The 20,757-nt window shown below is 47.2% G+C and overlaps 1 protein-coding gene across 1 annotated transcript in view; it reads left to right on the top strand.

Annotated features, from left to right (window-relative positions):
* The first annotated feature begins 11,100 nt into the window (after nt 1-11,100).
* The window catches only part of LOC143929371 (voltage-gated potassium channel regulatory subunit KCNG4-like), a 34,842-nt gene continuing 25,185 nt past the window's right edge, over nt 11,101-20,757 (top strand). Inside the window, exons 1-2 of the mRNA XM_077453412.1 lie at nt 11,101-11,513; nt 14,443-15,226. Coding sequence (XP_077309538.1) covers nt 14,477-15,226 — 750 coding nt within the window. The 5' untranslated portion in view covers nt 11,101-11,513; nt 14,443-14,476. The remainder of the gene's footprint in view (nt 11,514-14,442; nt 15,227-20,757) is intronic.

The raw sequence follows: 20,757 nt of genomic DNA, 5'->3' as shown, positions 1-20,757 counted from the left end.
CATGTGTCAATCTGGAGGAGTGGCTGTATTTGCATGCAGACCGCCCATGGTAAAGCCCACATCTGATGATGAGGCTCAAAGATTGAAAGAACTGGAACCCAATTAATGAGGGACAGGGACAGTCAGGCTGGGAAGGAAAGAGCTAGATGATGCTGGATGTCGTCCAGCCAGGAAATGAGGCGGGCTCTGTCTGACTTGCTGCAGCTCCTAATACACATTGTGAGAAGCTCACAGTGTGCAGTGAAATCAGAGTAAGCCATTTCTGTACAGGAGAGGAGCCGGTACAAATGTGAAGACTGAAGGGAGGTCAGATTTAAAGTGATATTAAACATTTTTTTTCCAATTAAAATATTAAACAGTGACAACCTGTAATGTGAAGGCGCAGGGGCGCCGCCCCCCTATCTGTTTTTTTTTTCTTGAAGCACATGATTAGAGGCAGAGGCTCTAATTGGCTTCAAAAAAAGGGTGAGCACTGCGCCCCGAGCACACCCACTTGTGTGACAATAGCAAATGAATATTCGCTATTGTCTTCTTGATCTTCTTCCAAGCCAATCAGGAAACAGCTCTTCAGACCCGATTGGCCAGGAAGTCTTAAGACTCCCAACTGTGTCTCAGAACAGTAACTGTTCAGTCCGGAGGAGAACAGAGAGGGAAATGGGCCAACTCTTCATTCCTCCTGCCTCCTAAGGCTAGTCTTTGCTGCCCCGCCCAGGGTGGGGAGGTCCGCCCCCTCCGCCATTTATCTCCCACGCGCGTGGGGGGGGGGCACGACTTCATGGACACCGAATCTTTCTGCAGCCATTTCGCCGGCTTACGTTCCCCACTCTGCTCCATCTGCCAATCCTCCATGCATATGGTGAATTGGTGTTCCAATGCTGATTCCAGACCCTACCTGCCCCCCCCCCCCCCCTCCATCTCCAGTGCTGCTTGCCCCCACTGAATTGGGACAGCATGTCCAGTAGCCTGGGAAAAATACCGATTTGCAACAACTTCAACTACGCTTCCTGCAATGCCGTTTGCTTCACATCCTCACCATCTGTCACAGAGCACATCCCCATCCCTAGAATTCCCGGTAGAGGGATTCACCTTTGGTTTTCACACCGGGCTCATCACCTTGCCTTAAATCATCCCCGAGTGCAGGAACCTTCTGTCGGCCTCCAGTGACGTGGTAGCCATAGACGCTTTGCTGCAGACATAACTGGACCAAGGGTTCATCATTGGATCTTTTTCTGTGCCGCCATTTAGCACTTGGTGAGTCAGCCCTATTGGGCTCGATAAGGGCAAGTTCTCCAATAAACTCCACTTGATTTATGATTTGTCCATGCCTCATTCCACCCACGTTCCCAGTTTAAATAATTTAATTCCGTCCGAAGAGTTCTCCCTCAAGTATGCTTCTGTTGACCTAGCCATACAGTGCATCATCAGCATAGGAACGGTTGCCTCTCAAGCCGTCTTTTTGGCAATGGTATGGCATCCAGTGGAAAGCCTCATACTACTTTGCCACCAAACTAACATTCGGCTCAAATGGCAGTCTGTGGCTTTTCGACACATTAGCACAATCCCTCATCTGGATTTTGTCCCACCAAGCGCAGTGCCAGAAAGTCATCCACTATCTCAATGACTTCCTGTTGATCCAACGGCCAGGAAGATTTGGATAAATTAAGGGAAGTATTTGCAACCTGAACGTTCCCAACGCAGATCATCTCAGTCTATCACCTTTTTAGGCATCAGTCTAGATTCCCGCTCCATACAGGCCAGCCTACCGCGGCCACCCAACAAATTGTGCCGGTGTCCGATCAGATAGTGTCCCCCATCACATAGTGTGCGCAGTACAGGGGACAAGGAGAAGCCGAACATCTCCGAAGATAAACGGCGCCTGCGCACTGTGTCCAGGTTCATGCCCCACCATCCAAGGGGACAGAGTTAGAATATTAAAGAGCCGAGCAAAGCGAGGCCGTGCCTGGAGCGTGGTGAGCGAAGTGAGGCCGTGCCCGAAGCGTGGCAAGCAAAGCGTGGCAAGGGGCCCTGTTACTATGAGCAACCCTATGTCCTATGTTCCTTGGATGGTGGGGCTTCAACCTGGACTCAGTGCGCAGACGCTGTTCTTCTTCAGAGATGTTCGGCTTCTCCTTGTCCCCTGTACTGCGCAAGCGCTGCGCCTGCGCAGTACGGCCCGGACACTATTCGATAGACGGACACTTTGTGTCAGAACACCGGATCAGGTCAGTCATTCATACCTTTGACCATTCACAAGCTTGTACAAAAAAGCACCCACAGTCCTTATTAGACAATTTTGTAATGAGGATTATTCCTCAGGGGCGTTCCTTCATCTCACAACTGCTGGTTTTCCTGTCACAGGCACAGGACCCTGATCAAATCCCCTGATTGGACCAAACAACATCTGGCTATTTGCAATGAGTTCTTGGAAAGCTGGAACAGTGTGTCACTATTCCAAACCAGTAACTGTTGGAACAATGAACACTTTGGTCGGGACTATGTAATGTACAGCATAATGTATAGAGTGCAGGGCTCAGGAATAAGTAACATATAGAGTGCAGCATCAGGATGAGCCCACCTGTTCACATCAGATTTCCCCCTTACATCTAGGAGCCCTAGAGCCACCCCCCATGTCAGGGTCCCCAGAATCAACCTCTCTTACATCAGGGTCCCCAGAGCCGCCCTCCCTCCCTTCGCCAGGGTGCCTAAAGTCACTCCCTTAAAGGAGAGCTCCCAGAGATTCCCTAGTTACATCAGGTCTCCATAGCCCCCCTTTATATCAGCCCTTCTCCTCCTTACATCAGGGTCTCAAGAGCCCCTCTTAAATTATAGGCAACAAGAATGACAGATAGAAGGAAGGGGGGGGGGGGGGTAAAGCCCTCCGAAGATGGACTGGTGTTCCTGCTGAAATAGCCTAATTTTGATCCATCTGTGGGCAGGCTGGTTGTACTGAAGTTGATCTATCGATCGACTTCAGTACAACCAGTCTGGCAGTTTTTTTTCTGTATGATGACTGTCCACGGCTCTAGCCACAAGCAGTGTTTATTGTATTCTGATGGCAGGGAAACCTCTCACTGTCAGAACACAATAGTGCAGCGAGACGGATTTATCCAACAAAACTGAATGTGTTAATTGGGAAATTGGGTAAATTTTCTTTCCTTCAACCACTGGTTGAGGGGCAGAAAATTGCTTAATGTTTGGCCAACCTTACCCTAAGCCTCTGTTCACACCTGATAGATCAAAATCGCTGCGAACCTGCCCGCGACTCCAAATTGCAGCAAATCACGGGACGTCAAGTGGCGCGCGTTATGATTTGCCATGATCGCATAATCGCGGCACGATTGGCACGATTGGGGTGTCATTAAGAAGTGTTGGCATCACACATGAATACCGATATTTGCCACGATTTGGAATCGCAAGTAGAATCAAGGCCATTCCATCTGCGATTCAAACTGGCCAGGTGGGAGCTTGAGGCTCCGTTCACATCAATGCGCTTTTTCATGCTTTTTGCAGAAACGCAGGACATTATTTTTAACATGGGATCCTATAGAACACATTCACAACAATGCATTTTTGTGTTTTTGGAAAGGGTCAGAGACTTTTTTTTAAAAACTGTGCTTTTTTTTGCTTTTTTTAGTTCAATAAACTTCAATGGAGAAACTGCAGAAAAGCATGTAGTGAATTTTTACAGCGATTTGCCACAATTTGCACATTGTGTTTTTAATCTACACAACAACAAAAAACAGCATAAAAACCGCAAAATGCAAATTGTAGCAAAAAAATGCAAAAAACACTGCAGAAACCCTCAAAAGCAAACTGCATAGGTGTGAATGGAACCACAGCGATTACTGCATGGTTCCTGTACTGCATCAGAATCACAAGCAGTTCACAGTGCGCTCTGCGAACCCCTGTGGGTGGCAATATAAAGTTAATGACACCCCCAAAATCAGTTTGCAGAGTGCAGTCATAGCTCCCAACTGTCCCTGATTTCGAGGGACTGTCCCTGATTTGGAACAATGTCCCTCTGTCCCTCTTTCCTCCTCATTTGTCCTTCATTTTGGTCTGATCTATATAGATGTATATAAAATGCACTTTTTATCGTTCAAAAAGTGTTTCTCAGTGCTAAACCTTTCATCTGATTTCTAAATTGCTGCATTTGTAAATTCCGAAAGACAATATAAAGGAATAGTAGTGGTAAAAAAAAGCACTTGTGGGTTTAACCAATCTTTTTTTTTTCTACAATTCTCCTTTAAGGGGGTGTGGCAGGGGGTGTGTCCTATGCCTGCATGCTTTTGCTGATAGGTGTCCCTCATTCCCATCTCAAAAAGTTGGGAGGTATGTGCAAACTGTGAAATCTGATCGCATGGGTTTGAACACCCATGCGATCAGATTCCAGTGCAGACAAAAATAAAAGGGTTCTGCACAATGTTGGTGCGAATCCAGCGGGAATTGAGCTATACATAATGTATGGCTCAATTCGCACCGCACTGAATTTGCATGTCATTTGTACAGGGATCGGTGCGATTCCTCTACAAATGACATTCCATGCGGTAGACCGCATCAGTGTGAACCCAGCCTTAGGGTAGCCAAGCGAACAAATGCACAGGAATAAAGGGTTAAATTAATAACTTTGACAGCACATAGCCTTATCTAGTGTGGCTGACTGTGTATTATCTCCAGTCTCTGCTGACAGGTTCAGCAAGCAGTCTCCTCTCAGCTTTATTTACTGCTGGGCTGATATCAGTGTACAGTGATTGTGCTGTATAGAGATGCAGAGACACCCAGTCTGCTGGGCAGTAAATAAAGCTGTTTGCAGTGAAAGTTCTGTGATTAGGGAGAAGATTCACTTTGCTGTGCCTTTGTCTTCTTGTATAAATAAGGGAGCTGCTGAAGCTCTCAGTGAGCCCCCTGCCTCTATACACTGCACCCTCCATGTCCAGGCCACCTGTCCAGGATTCAGTCCGGGTTTTGAATCATGTGTCCGGGTATCAGTCAACCTGAAACCCAGACACATTATTCAGATCGGGCGGTGATTCCCCAAGTGACTGAGATAGTCACACACAAATCTGTTGCCGTCCGGGAGCTGCAGGTGGATCTCTGGGGTCAGGTTTGGCATCACTGGGGATCGGGTGATGATGTCAGCAAGAGCCGTTTGGCCACACCCACTGTTTGCGGCAGCGCGCAGTTACTACTATCCTTGGAGCACCCAAAGGTGTCCCAGGTCTTTTATAATCCTATAGTGCATTGGTCTCCAAAGTGTGGCCCAAGGGCCAAATGTGGCCCTTTGCTTGCCTTTATCTGGCCCTTGGGGCCCTGCTCCAATGATGGGCCCCATTTTCCCTGCTGACATCAATGGGACTCTATTCTTCCATTTGATACCTACAATGGGGCCCTATTCCTCCCAATAAAACCAATGATGAGACACTAATGATAGGGAATTTTCTACTCCCCCTGGCCACAGTCTGGCCCCCCTAAAGCCTGAAGGACAGTATCTGGCCCTTTCCTTAGACAGTTTGGAGACCCCTGCTATAATGGGGGAAAAAAATTGGCGGGGGAACTAAAGTGTTTGGGTTCTCTTGAGAAAAAGGTGGCAACCCTATCCTGGCCCTGGGAAAAGTTCAGCAGTCGAGAAGAGTTTCCAGGGATGGAGGCTGGAGAGGGCTGCTGGCTTTGGGGGGGGGCACAACTGGAATCTGGGGGAGCATAGCCCACCCCAGAACCCCCCTAGATCCCACCGTGCCAGGAAAGGTATCAGCAAGCCCTTCATTATGTAATAACACTGCCCGTTGATATGGAGTGAGACTCGAATGGAGACTACTGAAGTCTCCAGGAAAAATGTTTCATTTTTTACATGCAGCTCTCGGGTTTACAGGGACTTGTCCAAAATAGAGAAAATATCCAGTGAGTGGCAGTTGTGTGGAGGAAAATGCCTTGTTGATGTCAGAGGATAGAGGAGAATTGGCAGACTGGTTCCAGATGATAGAAAGGCAACAGTGAGCCTAGGTTCACATCTCTGCGTTCTGTGGGGGCTGCGTTTGCATGGGCACAGCACCCCATGCAATTCCTGCACCCGCAGCCACACGCAGAGATATGAATGTAGGGTTACTCAAATAACAACTCGTTACAACCAAGGTATGCAGAAGACCATCTCTGAACGCACAACACATCGAACCTTGAAGCAGATGGACTACAGCAGCAGGAGACCATACCTGGTGCTACCCCTGTCAGCTAAGAACAGGAAACTGAGGCTACAGTTCGCACAGGCTCATATTTTCTTGGCACACTTTGAGCCCCTTAGTACTTATTGAGAATCATTTAAACACCACGGCCTACCTGAGTATTGTCGCTGACCATGTCCATCCCTTTATGACTACAGTGTACCCATCTTCTGATGTAACAGATTTAATTTTATTTCCTTGTTCTACTATTCATCAGTTTACACAGTTGTACCAAAAGCAGCAAAACCAATCAAAGTGTCTCTGTGTTATAGCAGGATGAAAACTCGCAAATAGATTGCAAGCTCTTCAGCCAAAACTACAGAACAATAAAGGGGAGCATAGAGGGGTGTTGATTTTCACAGCTCATCAATCACTGAATTCCACTTTTTGCCTTCAGCTCTTTAATGATCAGCATTGTGTTTTGTGCTCAGTTGCTGTGCGGAGAATTGGCGATGAATTCATTAGTATCGGGTAACACTGTACTCTATAGGTTCCGATATATAATGTATGAGCTCTAGGCTGGGACTACACTGACGATTCTCCAGGATCAACAGAAACACCCAGCACTCACTTCAATGGAATTCTTTTTTCATGTATACATCAAATATTCATCGCTATCTCCAGGAATAATATAACTAGACTGATTGTACCACAAACTAATGGTCGCGTTATACAGACCTACCATCCTAATTTCCTCACTCCATAATGTAGAAAATACACTGCTCCTGACCGTCTCTCTACCTTTCTGATTACATCCATCACTGGAATATCACACCTGCAACATGACCCTCCATAAGGTAAAAAATACTCTGCTCCTGACCTTCTCTCTACTTCTTTATTACACTCACCATCTGCATATCGCATTTCAAAAATGCCACCCAATAAGGTAGAAGACACTCTGCTCCTGACCTCTCTACCTTTCTAATTACACCCATCACTGGGATATCACAGCTCCAACATGACCCTCCATAAGGTAGAAAAACCTCTGCTCCTGACCTTCTCTTTAAATTTCTGATTACACCCTCCACCAAGATATCATACCTCCAAAACAACCCCTTATATGGCAGAAAATACTCTGCTCCTGACCTTCTCTCTAAATTTCTGATTACACCCTCCACTAAGATATCACACCTCCAAAACAACCCCTTATATGGTATAAAATACTCTGCTCCTGACTCTCTCTCTACATTTTTTTTTATTACACTCACCATGGGGATATCACATCTCAAAAATGACCTCCTATAAGGTAGAAGACACTCTGCTCCTGACCTTCGCTCTACCTTTCCAATTACACCCCTCACTGGGATATCACAACTCCAACATGACCCTCCATAAGATATAAAATTCTCTGCTCCTGACCTCCTCTCTACCTTTATGATTAAACCCACCACCAGACTATCACAGCTCCGATATGACCCTCTCTATGGTAGAAAATACTCTGCTCCTGACCTTCTCCCTACTTTTCTGATTACACCCACTACCAGACTATTGCATCTCCGATATGACCCTTTCTATGGTAGAAAATACTCTGCTTCTTATCTTCTCCCTACCCTTCTGATTACACCCACCACCAGACTATCACATCTCCATTATGACCATCTCTATGGCAGAAAATATTCTGCTTCTGATCTTCTCTCTAGCTTTTCTGATTACACTCATTACCAGGATATCACACCTCCAACTTCCAACATGACCCTGAATAAGGCAGAAAATGATCTGCTCCTGACCTTTACTCTAACATTTTGATTACACCCACCATCAGAATATCACACTTCCAACATGACCCTGTAAATCAGAGGTCTCCAAACTGCGGCCCTTTGTTTGACTTTATCTGGCCATTGGGACACTATTCCTCCCACTGACACCAACAATGGGGCACTATTCCTCCCACTGATACTAACAATAGGGCATTAGTCCTCCCACTGACACCAATAATGGGCACTATTCCTCCCACTGACACCAATCACAGGGTATTATTCCTCCCACTGACACACAACAGTGACAGGCACTGATGGGGCCCTAATGCTGTGTACACATGATCGGACATTCCGACAACAAAATCTGTGGGATTTTTTCAGACGGATCTTGGCTTAAACTTGTCTTGCATACAGACGGTCACACAATGTTGTCGGAAATTCTGAATGTCAAGAACGCGGTGATGTACGACGAGCCGAGAAAATTGAAGTTCAATAGCCAGTGCGGCTCTTCTGCTTGATTCGGAGCATGCATAGAGCTTTGTGCGTCGGAATTGTGTACACACAATCGGAATTTCCGACAATGGATTTTGTTGTTGGAAAATTTGAGATCCAGATCTCAAATTTTGTGTGTCGAAAATTCCAATGGAAAATGTCCGCTGGAGCCTACACACGGTTGGAATTTCTGAGAAAAAGCTCCCATTGAACATTTTCCGTTGGAAAATCCGACCGCGTGTACGGGGCATTATTCCTCCCACTGACGCCAGCACATTTTCTACTCCCACTGGCCACAGTCTGACCTCCGTAGTTGGATAGTCAACTGACCCTTTGTTTGGAAAGTTTGGAGATCCCTGCTTTATAGGGTAGAAAATGCTCTGCTCCTGAAATTCTCTCAGCCCCCTTACATAAAGTAGAACATTCTCTCTATATTACACACAATGTTGCATTCAGGAGATGACTTAAATTATAACAATATTGGAATTTATCTATAACACAGTAGAACACAGCATTATGCATAGAACTACCAATAATACAAATTTCGGGGTGAAGGTGGTCTGGGTTGGAGGGGTGTCACTACTCAAGTAGTTTACAATCACAATATACATACCTCCCAACCAGGGGCGGACTGACCATCGGGCCACTCGGTCACTGAGCCACCAGGGGGCCCCATCAGGGTTGCCAGCCTCAGTAAAACCAGGGACAGTATGTAAAAATCTGTGTTTTTTTTTACATCTGTCTCTGAAATGTCCCTTTTGGTCTAAAAATCCCAAGATTATAGCTGCCCCACCTCTCCAGTACCTTCTCAGCCAATAGAAACATGTCTGTGTATACTGTGTCTACATGTATGTATATACTGTGTGATTGTATACTGTGTGTGTGTATACAGTGTGGCCCCATAATATCGGATTGCCTGGGGGCCCCGTAATCTCCTATTGCCTGGGGGCCCCATGAGTTGTTAGTCCACCCCTGCTCCCAACATTTTGAGATGGGAATGAGGGACACCTACTATCAAAAGTATGTAGGTACAGGACACGCCCCCTGCCACACCCCCTTAAAGGAAAATTAACCCAAAAATGGTTAATTAAATCCACAAGGACTTTTTTTTACCACTACTATTCCTTCATATTGGTTTTTAAAATGTACAAATGTAGCAATTTATAATTTGGATGAAAGGTTTAGCACTGGGAAACACTTTTTGAAAAATAAAAAGTGCATTTTATATACAACTATATAGATCAGACAGAAATGTGGGACAAATGAGGAGGAAAGAAGGACAGAGGGACATTGCTCCAAATCAGGGACAGTCCCTCAAAATCAGGGACAGTTGGGAGCTATGCAATATAGTAAAATAATTTCCACAGATTTCCTACAATCAATTCCTGGCTCAGGATGGCAACCAGTAATTTACCCTCCGAGGATGGTAAGATCCTGGATCTACGTGGAGACGGGCGGAAAATCCACACAAATATACCAGCATAGCATACGAGACATCTGGGGCCTCAATACAGCACATTATAGTAATAATGAATGTGGCAGGTTGCGAGCACTGAACTTATTCTCTCTGGAGAAGAGACACTTCAGAGGGGATGTGATTTCAATTTACAAATACCATACTGGTGACCCCACAATAGGGATAAAACTTTTTCGCAGAAGGGAGTTTAACAAGACTCGTGGCCACTCATTAAAATTTTAAGAAAAGAGGTTTAACCTTAAACTAAGTAGAGGGTTCTTTACTGTAAGAGCAGCAAGGATGTGGAATTCCCTTCCACAGGTGGTGGTCTCAGCAGGGGGGCATTTATAGTTTCAAGAAACTATTAGATAAGCACCTGAACTACCGCAACATTCAGGGATATACAATGTAATACTGACATTTAATCACACACATAGGTTGGACTTGATGAGGAGGGGGGAGAGAAAGGACAGAAGAAGGGAGAGATAGAGAGGGCATGGGGGGGGGGGGGGAGGAGAGATAGAGATATAGAGAGTGTCAGGAGAGAAGGGGGAGAAATGGCAGAAGAAAGGAGAGAGAGAGATAGGAGAGAGGAGAGAGAGAGGAGATATAGGCCAGATAGAAGAGAGAGAGAGTGAAGAGAGAAGAGAGAGAGAGAAGAGAGGAGATAGAGGGGAGAGAGAAGAGACAAGAGAGAGAACGAGAGGAGAGAGAGAAGAGACAAGAGAGAGAAGAGACAAGAGAGAGAGAGTGAAGAGACAAGAGAGAGAGAGAAGAGAGAGCCAGAGAAGACAGAGAGAGAGAGAGAGGGGAGGGGGAGAGAGAGAAGAGAGAGAGAGGGGGAGAGAGAGGGAGAAGAGAGTGAGAGAGAGAGGTACTGGGGGGGGGGGGTGAGAAAGAGAGGGGGAGACAAAGGACAGAGGGAAGGAGGGAGAGGGAAAGAGAGAGAAGAGGGAGGGAAAATAGGTAGGAAGAGAGAGAGAGAAAGAAAAAAGGAAGTAAAAGAAAGAAAGAGAGAGAGGGGGAGAGAGAAAAAGAAAGAAAACGAGAAGGAAGATGGAGATAGAGGAGAGAGAGGGAGAGGGAGAGGGAGAGGGAGAGAGAGGTGGGGAAGAGAAGGGGGTGGGGAGAGGAAAAAAACAGGGGAGGAGGGAAATAAAGAGAGAAAGTAAGAAAGAAAGAGAGGGGGGGAGAGAAAAAGAAAGAAGAGGGAAGGAGAGAGAGGGAGAAAAAGAAAGAAAGTGAGAGAAAGAAAAGAAAAGAAAAAGGTAAAGAGAGAGAGAAAAAAATCAAAGGGATAGAGAAATAGAAATAGTATGCAATACAAGGAGGGAGCGGGAGAGAGAAAAAAAAAAAAAGAAATAAAATAGATAAGAGGCAAAAACAGAGAGAAGAAAGAGGAGGATGGAGAAAGGAAAAGAGTTGTAGATGGAGAGGAGAGGAGAGTTGTGGAGACAGACAAGGATGGGGATGGGGCAGAGAAGAGGCAGCCAGTGAGGGGAGGTCACAGAATGGGAGAGGAGGAGGTTGCATTGCTAGTGATGAGTCTAGTACAGTCAGTGTGTGCTCTGCAGCCAGCAGCTCCCGGATGAAGGGAAGCGGAGGATGGAGATGTCTGAGCGGTGAGAAGGATGCAGCAGCACGCGGATCCTGGTAAGAAAAACTTTATCACTTCTTCCCTATGGGGGGCTCAAATCCCCCTTTGTCTCTCTCAGGACAGTTTAGGTGTGATCCATCGAATGTAACATCTGCCCATCTGGGGACATCAGTCTGGGGGTCCCCCTGTGAAGTCCTAGGCTGAGGTCCCTTCCTGTCCTACCTGTCCCTGTCCCGATCATTCCCACAATTTCGGGGATTTTATTACAAATCCTGAACACTTCTGTACTTCTACCTCTCTGTCCAATATACAAGACTGAGAATTGTCCTGGAATTGTCCTGGAATTGTCCCTGGACTCAGAGGACCGTCTGCAGCACATTCTGATCATTCGGAGACATTTTCATTTACCTGTAATCAGTTTTTTGTTTTTGGTTACGATTTACAATGTATCAATCTTCCATTCCATTATCATACTTCTTCTATAAAGATGAGTGTATATATATATATATATATATATATATATATATATATATATATATAATATATATATATATATATATATATATATATATATATATTTCTGTATAATATGCATATATACAAAGTGTTCTCTGGTTTCCTTTATTCCATCTCCATTCTCCTCTATATATACATCAATCAGAAGGAGCTTTTTACATCTCATGTTTTATTTCCTCTATTAATATGACAAAGAAGAGAACTCCATGATATGTATGGGGCTCAGTATTTATATTATATTCACATTTATTCCATCTCACTGATAAGAAATTATGACAAATCTAATTTCAAAAATCAAATCAAATGAAAAATCAAAAGAGACATTGAAGGGGATCATTCACTTTATTATATTATGTTCAGGTGATTATATCCTAATGTAAGAGATTGTAATTTTGTAACACTGATGTAAACTCAATCAATAAAATCTCAAATAATCTTCAGCATATCATCAAATGTAATCTTTAATCTTTTTAAATCTGCAGCTTTTATTAAAACAATTTCTGGTGATCCTGTCATGAAGGTCCCTGTTAAAGGACTTTGTGTTATAGGGTGACAACGGTCTCCCTGTTGTTCTTCTCTGTTGTCACCCTGTCATTGTGTGCCCCTGATGATCCTGCCATGAAAGTCCTTGTTCAAGCCCTACCTGTTATGTGGGGTGACAACACTTTGTCGCTGTCTCCTAATTGCTCTTCTGCTGTCTGTGTCACGCAGGTTTCCAGTGCCAACACATCACCCAGGCATGGTCCACTGTTCAGGAGCTTTGTGTTTTAGGGTGACAACTGTCTACTTATTATTCTCCTGTGTTGTCACTTGTGCCACTGATGATCCTTCCATGGACGTCCTTGTTCAGACCCATTCTGTTATCAGATGACAACTGTCTTCCTATTTTCTCCTGTGTTATCATCCTCTTACATGTGCCCCTAATGATCCTGCCATGAAGGTCCTTGTTCAGGCCCTTTCTGTTATGTGGGGTGCCAACATCCTGTCTCTGACTCCAAATTGTTCTCTTGCGTTGTCACACGGGTTTCCTGGGGGAGACAACAAGCAGCTTTGCGACACACAGGATCCAGACATGGTCCACTGTTAAGCTTCTTTCTGTTATAGGGTGACAACTGTCTCCGTTATGTACTCCTGTGTTGTCACCCTGTTACATGTGCCCCTGATGATCCTGCCATGAAGGTCCTTGTTCAGATCCTTCCTGTTATTTGGGCTGGCAACACCCTGTCCCTTTCCTCTAATTGCTGTCACATTGTCATTCTGCCACACATGCTTCCAGTGGAGACTACAATGAGCCTCGCTGGCACACATTACTCAGGCTCAGTCCACTGTTATCACCATCAAGAGGCCTGCCCTGAGAAATGCCACGCAGCCATAACTGGAGTGCATGTAGACAGTAAGGGGTTGACTTTCTAAAACTGGAGTGTGCAGAACAGTGGCGGCTGCTGTTTTTTTTTTTTTGAGGGGGGCCCTTTAAACAACCACCCATCCCCCCCGAGCGGCACCCACCCTCCCCGCTGTTTGCCAGTCGGTCCAGCACTTACCCCATTGTGGCGGCTCTGCTCCAAGTCCTCTCCTCCATGGCGGCTTCCAGCTCCTCCCCTCCTCCTCCGAGACAAGGATCGACTGTCCTTTAAGCAAATCGGGTGGCTGGTGTCAAAACCCGCTTCCTGACTGGCCCGGGAGGAGGATCATTGTTACAACAGCGAATATTGATTCGCTGTTGTAACTCACCTGGGTGGGCTCGGAGCGCACTCTCTGCGACCCGAGCCCACCCTATATTGAAGCCTATTAGAGCCTCTGGCTTTAATCGGTGCTTCAAAAAAACAGCCCCCCCCAGTCACATTGGAATCCATGCGCCAGTGTCCTGAAAGGTGCTGGATGCCTGGATAGGGGAGGCGGCGATGGACGGGGAGGGGCCACCCCTGGTGAAGAATCTGCTGCAGCTGTGCATGGTAGCCAATCAGCTTCTAACTTCAGTTTGTTCATTTAAGCTTTGACAATAAAACCTGGAAGATGATTGGTTGGTTTCTTTGCACAGCTGCACCAGATTTTGCACTCTCCAGTTTTAGTAAATCAACCATAAGTGGCTGCAAAGAGGTTGCAGGAGAGAGCAGCACTGAGATGTAACAAAGAACTAAAAAAGGCGAAAACAGGATTTGATTAAACAATGACAACTGTTTATGACACGCCGTGCACAAAGGCACATTTATAAAGGAGGACATCTGACATTCAGTTTAGGTGAATCTTCCTGGTAAATATGTTTTACATAACCTATTTATTCACCAACAGTGAATGTTTGGATAAATATTTTTATAACTGTATAAATATTACCCTAAATGTCATCCAGTTGGGGTTTACATTAAAAAATATTTAAAAAAAAAAAGTTAAATCTGCCGACCCGGAGAGCTGCATCGGACATGATAATGAACCCCCTTGTCATTTCTGATGACCATCTTCTGTCTTCTCCAGGTCACCCATGTGAAGCGACATCTGGCTGGCAGCAATGCCTATAATCTCCGGAAGCAGCGAGCAAGACTACAGCAACCTCAGCTATACGTCGAGCAGTACCCTAAACCAATTCTTCCCCGTCGCTTTCGAGTCCCAGCCAGTGAAGGGGGCGAGGTACCGGAGGGCGCAACAGATTTACGACCCAGACGAGCTATACGCAGCCGACCTAAAACGTGAGATCGTCATCAACGTTGGAGGCAACAGGTATCTTCTACCATGGAGCACGCTGGACGACTTTCCCATGACCCGGCTGGGTCGGTTGAGGTTCTGCAGCAGCTACGAGGAGATCATCCAGGTCTGCGACGACTTTGATGAAGACACCAATGAGTTCTTCTTCGATAGGAACCCCTGCGCCTTCGGCATGATCGTCAGCTTCTTGGCCGCTGGCAAACTGCGCCTCCTGCGGGAGATGTGCGCCTTATCCTTTCAGGACGAGCTGGCCTACTGGGGCATCGAGGAGTCCAACCTGGAGCGCTGCTGCCTGCGGAGGCTCTTCCAGAAGCTGGAGGATCTGGAGGACATCCGGAAGCAGGAGGAGGCACAGAGGACCCGTGAGACTATCTGCGTCCTGGAGGACCCCTCCAAGGTGGGGCATTGTATGAACAAGCTGCGGGACATGGTGGAGAATCCACAGTCCGGGATCCCAGGGAAAGTGTTTGCGTGCCTGTCCATCCTGTTTGTGGCAACCACCGCCATCAACCTGTGCATCAGCACCATGCCGGACCTACGGGAGGAGGAGGACAGGGTGAGTACTCTGTGACTGTGTCTTCCTTGTAGAGGACAGTGGGAGTAACCATAAAGGTAACCATACACAATAAAATCTAATTGTACAATCTATTATACAACCTGTACAACAGTGTGCAGAATCCGGCCCTCCAGGCCATTTTATGTGGCCCTCACACCTCTCCTGCAGCTGCTGCACCCCCATCGTCTCAACTTCACCTTGTCTTAGCAGCTGGCAGCAGAGAGGAGGACAGGACTCCTCCTCCAGAGCCTGTGCTTCTCCGTGTAGCTACGGAGAGGCGCTTCTTTGCCCCCCCCCCCATATCAGCAGTTGGCAGAAGAGAGGAGGACAGAACTCCTCCTACAGATCCTGTGCTTCTCTGTGTATCTACGGAGAGGCTCTTCTTTGCCCCCGTCCCCCCAATATCAGCAGTTGGCAGAAGAGAGGAGGACAGAACTCCTCTGTGCTTCTCCGTGTAGCTACGGAGAGGCTCTTCTTTGCCCCCCCCCCCCCCCCAATCTCAGCAGTTGGCAGAAGAGAGGAGGACAGAACTCCTCCTTCAGATTCTGTGCTTCTCTGTGTAGCTACGGAGAAGCTCTTCTTTGCCCCCCCCCCCCCCATATCAGCAGTTGGCAGAAGAGAGGAGGACAGAACTCCTCCTACAGATCCTGTGCTTCTCTGTGTATCTACAAAGAGGCTCTTCTTTGCCCCCCTCCCTCCAATATCAGCAGTTGGCAGTAGAGAGGAGGACAGAACTCCTCTGTGCTTCTCCGTGTAGCTACGGAGAGGCTCTTCTTTGCCCCCCCCCCCCCCCCAATTTCAGCAGTTGGCAGAAGAGAGGAGGACAGAACTCCTCCTTCAGATTCTGTGCTTCTCTGTGTAGCTACGGAGAAGCTCTTCTTTGCCCTACTCCCACCAATCTCAGCAACTGGCAGAAGAGAGGACAGAACTCCTCCTACAGATTCTGCACCTCTTTGTACAGCCGCAGCGCCCCCTCATCTCCCCTGGTCTCAGCAGACTCTGGCAACTGAATCCAGCTCTCCTCTGGTCCTCCTTTAGACCCTGCACTTTCTGCTTCCCAGCCCTACCCCAATCTTCCTCCCAGCAGCAGCACAAGGTAAGGAGGGGGGTACACTGTGATGTAAGGGAGGGTGAGAGACTCTTGACATCTGATGTAAGTGGGGAGGGGGGGGGGAAGGGGTGCTCTGGACAACTTATGACTCATACACACGATTCAAAAATCGTACGAAAAATACTGCTTTTAGAAGCGATCGTACGATAATCGGATTGTTAGTACAGAGCTTTCGATAGCCGATCACGACAGTTCATCCAATATATCCGATTGGACAAGCACGAAAATGATTCTCATACGATACCAGATCGTATGATATTCGTTAAATCAGAACAGTTGTCGTCCGAAAACATAATAGAAATACACTACAACACGACATCACTTCCGATTTTTTATCCTGTTGTACGAGAATTTTTGTAACTTTAGTAAACTCTTCAGGTTCAATATGGGACTAGCATGCAAAAAAAATAAAAATGGACGATCTGTCATCCGATTTTCAGATTGCGTGTATGGGGCACTTGTGCAACTTGTCCTGCAACTTGAGACTGCAAAGTCGCACGACTAGTTGCACTCCATGATTTCCAATGAGTATGAGACTTCAAGTAGTCCCTGTACTACTTTGGTCTGACTTTGATCCGAGTTGAGGTCCATAGACCTCAAGTTTACACACACACTCCCTGAAATCGTGGCAAACTGCTACTAAAGTCATGCGATTTTGCAGCAATTTTGCCACAATTACCGGGAATGCCTATGTAAACTTGAGGTCTATAGACCTCAACTCACATCAAAGTCATACCAAAGTAGTACAGGGACTACTTGAAGTCAGTACGACTTGAAGTTGCACAGATATGATTGGTACTCATTGGAAATCATGGGGTACGACTTGTCATGCAACTTTGCAGTCCCAGATCGCACAAGTCGCACAAGTGTGAAAGGGGCCTGAATGGATAATTGAGGTCTATCCCAAACAGGTCAATTTAAATGAGATTGTACAATTGGATTGTAATTTGTCTGGTCACCCTAAAGAAGATTGGGCAATCAGATAGCACATGTATGGTCAGTTTAGGGCAGCCATGCGTAAAGCGCAGTAGCCCAGAGCAGCCAATCAATATTCACGCTTCGCTCATCTGATATGCAACCGAATTGGCAACAGAGTTGTCCGACCCAGCACACATGATCGATGGTGCAGAGGTGATGTTCAATATGCCATAACCCAGAACAACCAATCAGAATTCACTCGCTGATATGAATCCCGATTGGTCTTAGGGGTTCAGACTCCACAAACACTATCATTGATGCAGAGCAGCCAATCAGAATTTATGCTTCGCTTATACAGTTCATATGAAATCTGATTGGTCACAGGAGGTTCTGACCCCACACACACGTGATCAGAGGTGCAGAGATGATGTTCAAGGTACCGTAACCCAGAACAACCAATCAGAACATTTCTCTGCTGTGAGTTACGGCACTTTCTCCTTCGCTGTGATTTGTGGAATAAACCCTAATGACATAGACATTTCCCAGCACGCTGGACAATTTAGATTGTTCTGGTATGAAGTGGTAGAAAATGACACAGAATTAGGAAGGGGAATTGTCAGAAGTAAATGGGTGACGCTAGAAGATCTGAATGTCTATCATTTCTCAGAAAAGCTTGGATGGATTCTCACTGAAGGAGTAGTGGAGACGCGGGGCTGACCGCCAGCACAGATCAGATAGAAATAACAAGGAAAACAATAAGAGATGTAATCATAATACTAATATTAATAATGGCGTATTCAGGCCAGGTCATTATAAGTTTGGGCACTAGGAGGCAGAATTGAGCTGGAAAACGTTAAAGTGGAACTCTGCTGTTAAGGAACCAGTCAGCTATCTTCCCATCATTTCTGCCATCTCCATCCTCCTCTTCCTGTCATATCTTCCCTCATATCAAACACCTCATATCCAAGGCAGATGACCCCATCTGGAGATATCTTTTTCATTCCTTGCATGGGGGTTAGTCCTGTGGGGGATTATCGGCTACCTGGGGGGACTCCAGCTCAGAACCTTCAATTCTATATAGAAAAAATTGTATTCTCAGCCGGTGACTCTTCTGGGTCATCAGAGCCAGCATCTTTTCAGAGTCTCATGGAACATGCTAGGAGTTGTATTTCTCCTACAGCTGGACAGACGCGTGTTATTGGTGGCTGCTAGGATAGACTGAGTGTAGTAGTTTTGTAGCAGCTTGGCAGATGTAGGTTATTGGTGGCTAATTGAGTGTGTGCGGGTATGAGGGGGGCTGAGTGTGTACAGGTATGAGGGGGCTGAGTGTGTACAGGTATGAGGGGGCTGAGTTTGTACAGGTATGAGGGGGTTAAGTGTGTACAGGTATGAGGGGGCTGAGTGTGTACAGGTATGAGGGGGCTGAGTGTGTACAGGTATGAGGGGGTTGAGTGTGTACAGGTAAGAGGGGGGCTGAGTGTGTACAGGTATGAGGGGGGCTGAGTGTGTACAGGTATGAGGGAGGTTGAGTGTGTACAGGTATGGAGGGGGGCTGAGTGTGTACAGGTATGAGGGGGGCTGAGTGTGTACAGGTATGAGGGAGGTTGAGTGTGTACAGGTATGGAGGGGGGCTGAGTGTGTACAGGTATGAGGGGGGGCTGAGTGTGTACAGGTATGAGGGGGGCTGAGTGTGTACAGGTATGAGGGAGGTTGAGTGTGTACAGGTATGGAGGGGGGCTGAGTGTGTACAGGTATGAGGGGGGCTGAGTGTGTACAGGTATGAGGTGGCTGAGTGTGTACAGGTATGAGGGGGGGCTGAGTGTGTACAGGTATTAGGGGGCTGAGTGTATACAGGTATGAGGGGGCTGAGTGTGTACAGGTATGAGGGGGGCTGAGTTTGTACAGGTATGAGGGGGCTGAGTGTGTACAGGTATAAGGGGGGGGCTAAGTGTGTACAGGTATGAGGGGGAAGGGGTTGAGTGTGTACAGGCATGAGGGTCGGGCTGAGTGTGTACAGGTATGAGGGGTCTGAGTTTGTACAGGCATGAGGAGGGGCTGCGTGTGTACAGGTATGAGGGGGTTGAGTGTGTACAGGTATGAGGGGGCTGAGTGTGTACAGGTATGAGGGGGGGCTGAGTGTGTACAGGTATGAGGGGGGCTGAGTGTGTACAGGTATGAGGGGGGGGCTGAGTGTGTACAGGTATGAGGGGGAGGGGGTTGAGTGTGTACAGGTATGGAGGGGGGTTGAATGTGTACAGGTATGAGGGGGGGCTGAGTGTGTACAGGTATGAGGGGGTTGAGTGTGTACAGGTATGAGGGGGCTGAGTTTGTACAGGCATGAGGGGGGCTGAGTGTGTACAGGTATGAGGGGGCTGAGTGTGTCCAGGTATGAGGGGGTTGAGTGTGTACAGGTAAGAGGGGGGCTGAGTGTGTACAGGTATGAGGGGGGCTGAGTGTGTACAGGTATGGAGGGGGGCTGAGTGTGTACAGGTATGAGGGGGGCTGAGTGTGTACAGGTATGAGGGAGGTTGAGTGTGTACAGGTATGGAGGGGGGCTGAGTGTGTACAGGTATGAGGGGGGCTGAGTGTGTACAGGTATGAGGTGGCTGAGTGTGTACAGGTATGAGGGGGGCTGAGTGTGTACAGGTATTAGGGGGCTGAGTGTATACAGGTATGAGGGGGCTGAGTGTGTACAGGTATGAGGGGGGCTGAGTTTGTACAGGTATGAGGGGGCTGAGTGTGTACAGGTATAAGGGGGGGCTAAGTGTGTACAGGTATGAGGGGGAAGGGGTTGAGTGTGTACAGGCATGAGGGTCGGGCTGAGTGTGTACAGGTATGAGGGGTCTAAGTTTGTACAGGCATGAGGAGGGGCTGCGTGTGTACAGGTATGAGGGGGTTGAGTGTGTACAGGTATGAGGGGGCTGAGTGTGTACAGGTATGAGGGGGGGCTGAGTGTGTACAGGTATGAGGGGGGCTGAGTGTGTACAGGTATGAGGGGGGGGCTGAGTGTGTACAGGTATGAGGGGGAGGGGGTTGAGTGTGTACAGGTGTGGAGGGGGGTTGAATGTGTACAGGTATGAGGGGGCTGAGTGTGTAAAGGTGTGATCAGTAGGGGGGTGCCAGATATAGGATCTGCCCCGGGTGCCAAATGCTCTTGGTACACCCATGCTGGGTGTTGTGGTTCTCCAGCATCTCGGCACAAACAGGTTATTGTCATGCTGGGAGTTGTAGTTTTTCTGCACCTGTAGGGAACCAGTTGCTGGAAGGGGAGTAGTATCCATAGACAGTAGACGGTGTTGGTGGAATTGGTGTTTCTTGGAGCTCTGGAACCCACTTCAGGGTGGAGGAAGTTCATGGGGACAATTGTCTCTCCGTCTGCCTCTTTGGCGTTCCCAACAAGAAGTCAGTGTGCGCACCTCTATCATATCGCTGAACTTTCCTTTACATAAACCTATATTCAATTTATGTCGGGGGCCCCTTTAAACCCCTAAATTCTTCAGAT

Source organism: Lithobates pipiens, unplaced genomic scaffold (genome assembly GCF_037356315.1).
Source record: "Lithobates pipiens isolate NorthernLeopardFrog02 unplaced genomic scaffold, aLitPip1_a1.2 Scaffold_10, whole genome shotgun sequence".
NCBI classification, from domain to species: domain Eukaryota; kingdom Metazoa; phylum Chordata; class Amphibia; order Anura; family Ranidae; genus Lithobates; species Lithobates pipiens.
The sequence above is the reverse complement of the archived record's forward strand: the minus strand, read 5'-3'. Positions and strand labels throughout refer to the sequence as shown.